The 7,500-nt window shown below is 34.7% G+C and overlaps 1 protein-coding gene across 3 annotated transcripts in view; it reads left to right on the top strand.

The window, feature by feature from the left end:
* The first annotated feature begins 3,952 nt into the window (after positions 1-3,952).
* The window catches only part of LOC125035051 (chitinase domain-containing protein 1-like), an 11,760-nt gene continuing 8,212 nt past the window's right edge, over positions 3,953-7,500 (top strand). The window contains exons 1-3 of one of the 3 annotated variants that reach the window (XM_047627148.1): positions 3,953-4,408; positions 7,019-7,168; positions 7,425-7,500. The exon at positions 7,425-7,500 is cut by the window's right edge and continues 102 nt beyond it. In XM_047627148.1, coding sequence (XP_047483104.1) covers positions 4,316-4,408; positions 7,019-7,168; positions 7,425-7,500 — 319 coding nt within the window. In that variant the 5' untranslated portion in view covers positions 3,953-4,315. Of the gene's footprint in view, positions 4,409-6,337; positions 6,431-6,480; positions 6,588-7,018; positions 7,169-7,424 lie in introns of those variants that run through there. The other 2 variants (XM_047627150.1, XM_047627149.1) reach the window with 2 other exon arrangements.

Below are 7,500 nucleotides of genomic sequence, written 5' to 3'. Positions count from 1 at the left end.
GTGCATATCCGCTCTTTATTTTCTCTCTTCTTTACTGCAAGGGTAATTTCCTGGGTTTTCCAAGAAACAGTAGTTCATGTAGTCACTTGTTTGTTGAACGATATATTGTTTTTAATATTAATATCAGTGTTACCTTAGTACTATCGTTGCCTTAAAAAATAAACAAAATTCACAGGATGCTATAGAAAAAAAATATAATTACATATTTGAAAATAAAGTATGTAAAACACTGTTAATGCCAAAGGAAATAATTCAGTGTAAATTTCTCCTAGAAGTGTTATTTATGTATTTATTACTTGGCACACGTAAGTGATGGCAAATAAAGATGGAATTTCTTGTTCTAATATGAGGCCTTAAAATAGTTTTCGTGTCTACAGCGAAACTAGTGCGCAGTTGGACATATGTTTGGATTAATTAAAATAGTTCAACTGATACTAGCATTCCTTGCATATATATTCACAATATAACGCGTGTTCGGATACAGTATTGTTGATAAAAGGCTGGACCAAAAATTCAGGTCAGATCATGGTCTACGAATTCTCATGGAGTTGCCTCTACTAACGGGGCACAGTTCACCTCTTAAACGACCATTGGAAATTAAGTCCAGATCTTTTCAGAAATGACAACGGTGGTTAAAACAACCCCAGGGCAAATGACGAAAGGATATTGAAAAAAGCGAAGAGGCAGTCAATAGATGACTTCACAATAGCCTTCTGGTTAACTAAGAACATATTTTCTTAGAAACACAGATTCAGCAAAATTATGGAGGCAAATACCATTGTTCTTTCTAACGCGTTAAACTCAATCATACAAAAAAAAAAGTCTTGGGACTAAAAATAGGCGGGTATAATAACTACGTTTGGAGCAGAAATGAAAAGATACGCTGCGGATGGTATTATATCTTATCTGCGGAACAGACAGACATTTTGAGGAAACAAAGTTCGATATCCCAAAATCTATTAACGCAATAATAAAAAGATGGATTGATGTGCCCTTCTCCAGTCACCTATCCTGCCCATAGTGATCAAAATCAGTAAAGTAGTAAAGCATGACAAGCCAAAACGGATTTAGAAACAGCTGATGCGTGATGGTCCCGGTGACTTGGCATAGAAGCTCCATGGCCAACCTACGGACACAGTTCTAAAGCGCTGAAACGAGATAGGTCTTATACGGACCGGGCGAAGCAAATCTCGCTAAATTGAATTGGAACCATAAGAACAGGGGTTCCCAACCTGGAGGGCACAGGGTACTTTCTGGGAGCCACGAGGTGCTTTCTAGGGGCCATGGAGCAATGTGATTTTTTTTGACGTCGAATTAAACTGAAGTTTATCTCACCTACAGTGCCTACATATAAGTCTCTGTCACATATCAAGAAATTTTATTTTTCCCATAAAGCGCTCTTGTCCTATAGCTATTGACATTACACTATTCATAACTAGTAATAACTGAATCTGAAAAGATGAAAGTCACTAAACAGGGCCATGAAGATTATAATATTCGGGTGGTCACAGAATTTAAAATATTGGAAGCCACTGCATTAGAAGACATACGTTGACCATTAATCAAGGGCACTATGTCACAATTGGACACTCGCTCTCACAATAAGAACTCCCCCTCCCCCTCTACAAACAGGACCTGTGTATCCCATGGCAGTCAATTTGTGTACTAAAATTCATCCGCCACTAGTAAAACCATAAATTCAACGAAGATGAATAAATAACAGTGTCTCTCTCAAAACAGAACCGTCGGTACATGTGTATGTCGGTGTGACTCGTCGGTGTCGTGAGTGTATCATGACTACAGTAAAAGTGCATATATATATTCCTTCAAACTCGTTGCATGTGTGGCAACTTGATTGAGTAGTTTTGTATAATCATCAGTTAACGTCAAGTTTCCTATCTTACAAATTTGCATGACAATACGGTAGGAGCTCACAATCTTAGGAACTAAGCTTCTCTTTTAATAATTAAAAGAAAAAGATAGTGATCAATTCGGTTGTTTTAGTGATAGGGCAATTTTTTTTTTTTTTCATATTTTATTACGTTTATCCATCATATCTGATTGAGAAAAACAACCTAACCCAAGACTTTCAAAACATGGCATTTAATAAGTATGTTTGCTCTTTATATGGCGTACTATAATGATAATAGTAATTATGATGATGGTCATGCTAATAATAATAATAAATAATAATAATAATGATAATAATAATAATAGTAGTAGTAGTAATGATAATGATAATAATAATAATAATAATAATAATAATAATAATAATAATAATAATAATAATAATAATAATAACAATAATATTAATGATAATAATAATAACAATAATAATAATAATAATAACATCCTGCCATGTCGAAAATTCTTCCCGTAATAACATCGATCAGCCATTCCGCAGGCGTTATCAGTCATGATGATCAGGCGTTGCACATGACACCATGATAGTATTGTTGACATATCAATTAAGATTTATTATCTTATATATTTTATGGATTTTTGGAGGTATCAGGTGAAAATTATTTATAAGATAACAGCGCATTATGCAGTATTTTTTTTACTTTTTTTTTTTTTTTTTTAACAAATGTATATTCATGTAATGTCTAGTTTGGAAAAGTTCTATACGAAATCCCGTAGCTTTTGAATGTTAGTTGCTCTATGATATAAAAAATATTATTTAATCAATTGAATAAGACTACATCAGTTGTTTTTTAACATGATATTTAAAAATCAGGTCTTGCGTTTCTAATATAGAAGGATTGTTTATAGTTATATGCTTGGATTTCCGGCTTTTTCAGCAAACCATGGAGACAGACCTATCAACAACCTCTTCAGATTAAATAAATCAGCGTGCAGCGAAATCAATTAAATAATTATTCACTTTTAAAAGCCTACCAGAATCTGTTCTCATTTCCTGTGTATCTTATGGCATGAACGATAGCACTATCTGGCGCGTCCCGTCAGGTTAGCCGAGTATTACTTCACTTTCTCAGTCATTGTGCAGTCCTTCTGCTTATCCTGTCTTCTCTCTCTCTCTCTCTCTCTCTCTCTCTCTCTCTCTCTCTCTCTCTCTCTCTCTCTCTCTCTCTCTCTCTCTCTATCTATCTATCTATCTATCTATCTATCTATCTATCTCCTCTGTCTATATTATAGTCTCTGTCTCTCTGTCTCTGTCTATGTCTATGTCTCTCTCTCTCTTTATCTATCTAACTATATATCTCTGTCTCTTTCACTCTCGCTTTCTCCCTCTCTCTAAATATCTTTATTTGAATATATATATATATATATATATATATGTGTGTGTGTGTGTGTGTGTGTGTGTGTGTGTGTGTATGTGTGTGTGTGTATACATATATATGTATACATATATATACATATTGTTTTGCGTTTTTTGTTTTCAGTCTTCACCCCCCTTCACGCCATCTTGTCATTGATCTAGTCCTTGGCCTCTTTATGTTATCTATATCCCAGTCTGTTACTTTCTTTGTTGATCTGTCGTCCCGTCTCGGACATATAACACACACACACACACACACACACACACACACACACACACACACACACACACACACACACACACACATATATATATATATATATATATATATATATATATATATATATATATATATATGATGTGTGTATGTATGTGTATGTGTGTGTGTGTGTCAAGAACAAATGTAGCAAACGTTTTCTACTGACTGACGATTTGGGGGAATTACAAGGATGCATGATGTTATGTGTATAAAACGCTCTTCGGTGATACACAGTACGTACTTCTTTAAGTCCATACGTTTATCTGAACACATCCGGTTTGCAATGGACTCGCTTCCGGAGAAATCGTTTTGTATTTTGGTGTGTTTGAAAATCCACATAAGATGCATGATACATGGTCTTCAGTGGTCCAGTAATTTACCATTCAATTTCAGCCTTTAATTTGAAAGTCTGTCTAATCGAAATGATAGTAAAAGTATGAAAATTTTTAACCGGTCTTAGTTCGGCTTTGCACCCTGTGTTCGTTTCAACGTACTTACTTTTAAATTTGTAATTCGAAATTATCATAGCCATATGCATCAATTATTTTCCCAAAATCGTCTTCATCAAAAATGGTCTACCGATTTAGATGTATTTTAAATATAGGCACCAGGAGCCAGCTGCATATAATTTTAGATTTATTGCTCTCGATCAATGGCGAGGAGAATCGGACGCGGTGTGACAGGTGAACCACAACAACACAGCGAGACATTCCGCCCTTCCCTCGGCCTCCCGGCATATTTCGGCCGATAAATTCATCCCTACGAAGTGCGGGACTATGCTTCGTGTAGCCTTCGTCCTGTGCTTAGTGTGCCTGGCTTCTGCTACTCTGTCCAGGAGTGACAAGAAGAAGAAAAGCGACAACAAAGTGGTAAGCGACACGATGCCGGTAGAGAGTGCGGCTTGTAACGAACCAAATCGTCTGATGTAATTATGCATCTTCTATTTATTTATTCATTTATTCGTTATTTGTCACCGAGAGCGACGCATCCATTCGACACGAAGTCCCCCAACCAGGGTATCATGCCAACCCAAAAGTCCAAACCCAACCTTCCCGAGTAGCACTTCTTGCCATCTGAAGAAAACGCGACATTAAGAACTGGCTGTGTGGGGGTGTTGTAGACTTAGTCTCTGAGTGGTGATATGTAGTAGATATTCTCGTCATTTCTTGGTTTATAGGAGACCACAGCAGCTGTATCTCTTTATTACTATATTTTTTATGCTTCACAAGATGTCTATTTCCCTCAACCTCTGTGCATCAGTCATCAATAACATTAACCATTTATTTGTTTATTATAATTTAAGCATTCAGTATCTAATGTGACATGATTGATGTAGGTTACAAAGTTTCCAACGGGCTAAAGGTCTGTTATGCTAAATCACCCACATCAAGCATTGGAAATGGGAGGGTAGTACAAATCAAAGAAAATAGTCTATACCACAAAAAAAGAGCACTTTGCATTATTAACAAACTGCATTTGTAAAGCAAGTGTTGTATTGCATAGGATAATATCAAGCAATATCTGGCATCCAACAGAGAGTAACACACAACCACAAATTGTTGGTAAAACTGAACCTTGACAAGTTCATTATTTTGGTAATTATTTTGAATACCCTTGCACAACCAGTCATGATGGTATTAGTATTGATTCCATTATTTTTTTTAGTTTCACACAGCCATCTAATCTAGCAATCATTATTCCCTCTCATAATTACCAGTGCAGTAATATGCTTGAGTATCTTCTTATTTCCTATTGCAAATGACATAAATTAAAATATTGGTAATGTTTATGAAGTGACTTTACCTTTCCTTCAGCCATTTCTAGGAAATCGACAAACATCCACAAACCAATTACCCAACTTTCTTATTATCTGCTTGTGAAGATAAAACTATAGATGAAAAGTGTCTTATTTTCAGTCATTCTATCAATTACAGCCAAATTTTACCTTGTACTGCATGACTGTGGGAAACAGAACTATACCCTGATTCCTTTCCCTCTCTGCTACCTCTGTATATAGAATTTATGGTGTGGACCCCCCACCCCCCATACTCACAATCTTGGCCCCAATAGCAGGGAGGACATGAAAGCTACCAGGGAAATTGAAGGACAAAATATGAATAATATACTCAGAATAAGTGAGTATGTAGTCAAGTTTAGGGGTCTTCCCTCTGCATTTCTTCAACTCCCATCCTGGTTGATAAAGAATCCAACACAAATCTACAGCAGGATAGAGCACAGCTGCTCCCAGAAATAGTGATTTTACTATGAGTATATATCATACACTAGTATATCTAATGCAGATCATTGTCATCCATGAATCAAGTAGGAATAATAAGCTTGGAAAATTACAAATGCAGCCATACACACAGTTTCACGAATATATTTGTTATCCTTAGAATTAGACACTATGATATAGACAGAGGGGATCTCAAAACTTGTTAATGTGTCAAGAGTTAAGCTCTCTGTCCGAGAATAGTCACATTAAATTCTACTTGTGAATTTATTTGACTGTTCTATAGATGTAGTGAATGTTTCATCATTACTGAAATATTTGCTGTCTACATAGTCAGCTAGCTAAAGTAAGGAATTATAAGCCTTCACTTTGTCTTATCATTTTTCTCTCAATTACCAATACCAGGCTGGAAGGTATGCTGTTCACTTCTAAAATCTGTACTTAAAAGATATGAAATATCAGTAACAAAGATCATTTCTTTCCACTTACTTCCATTATCTTTCGTAAGAAAAGGTCTTGGTGAGGGATTACGCCTTGGATACATCCTGCCATTGCTTTTCAGGAAGCTATACTGGCATCCTCTCTTAAGACAGTGCCATAAGTGGTGCCAGTTTGCCATTTTCTTGTGACATTTGCTATCTCAGGCTTTATTCTAGAGGTATTTCCCAGAGAGTTTTATCCTTTTGTGACTTTTGACATCAGTTTGTTTATTCTGATGATACTGGAAATCGGGATTTGTTTTTCTTTCTGAGAGTCTTTATTTTAATCAGTGTGAGGATGTATGTTGTTGCGTTTTAGGATTGATTTTGTTCATGGTTAGTAATATTATCATCATCATCATGGTGGTTATTATTGTTAGTGTCATTTTATTTATTGTTATTGTTGTTATTATTATTATTATTATTATTACTATTATTATTATTATATTTTTGTTGTTGTTTTGTTGTTGTTGTTATTATTATTGTTATTATTATTATTGTTATTATTATTATTATTATTACTATTATTATTATTATTATTATTTTTATTATTATTATTTTTATTATTGATGATGTTATTGTTATTGTTATTATCATTATCATTGTCACTTTTGTTATAATTATCATTATTATCATTATTAGTAGTAGTAGGCTATTTGTCTGATTTTTTCCCCCCTCAAGGGATTGTGATATTCTGTAAATACAATTACTTTCATTAATTATATATGTAATTTTTAAAGAGGCTAAATTTTTTCTTCTTTTTACAGATAGCTGGTCCTCAGAGCAGCTCAGTTATAGAGTTGGACTTGATAACAGAAAAACCAAAATGGAAAGACATTGTTGAAAACCACAAGGGATATTATCATGACACAGCCAAGAGGTCGTCTAGTCAAATGACCTTGGCCTACGTAACCCCAGTAAGATCTAGGGATTGATACCTTTTTGCTAATCGTGATATTAGTCAATTATTTTTCTTGTGAATTTGTGTGTACAGTAAGTGAATGAATAATACAGAAGATTTATGATTATTATACAAGGATAATTAGAGAGGAGAATGTCTTATGCATTTGCATTTTAGTAAGGTTTGCTTTTTTTAAATTTTAGAAGGTACATATGTAAAGTGATGATATTTATCCATCAGATTTTAAAAATAGCTCAAAAAATACATTTCAGTGGAACAACCATGGCTATGACGTAGCCAAGTTCCTTGGAGGGAAATTTACTCATGTCTCTCCAGTTTGGCTGCAGC

This window comes from Penaeus chinensis, chromosome 19 (genome assembly GCF_019202785.1).
Source record: "Penaeus chinensis breed Huanghai No. 1 chromosome 19, ASM1920278v2, whole genome shotgun sequence".
Taxonomy (NCBI): Eukaryota; Metazoa; Arthropoda; class Malacostraca; order Decapoda; family Penaeidae; genus Penaeus; species Penaeus chinensis.
This window is presented reverse-complemented; position numbering and strand designations above follow the sequence as displayed.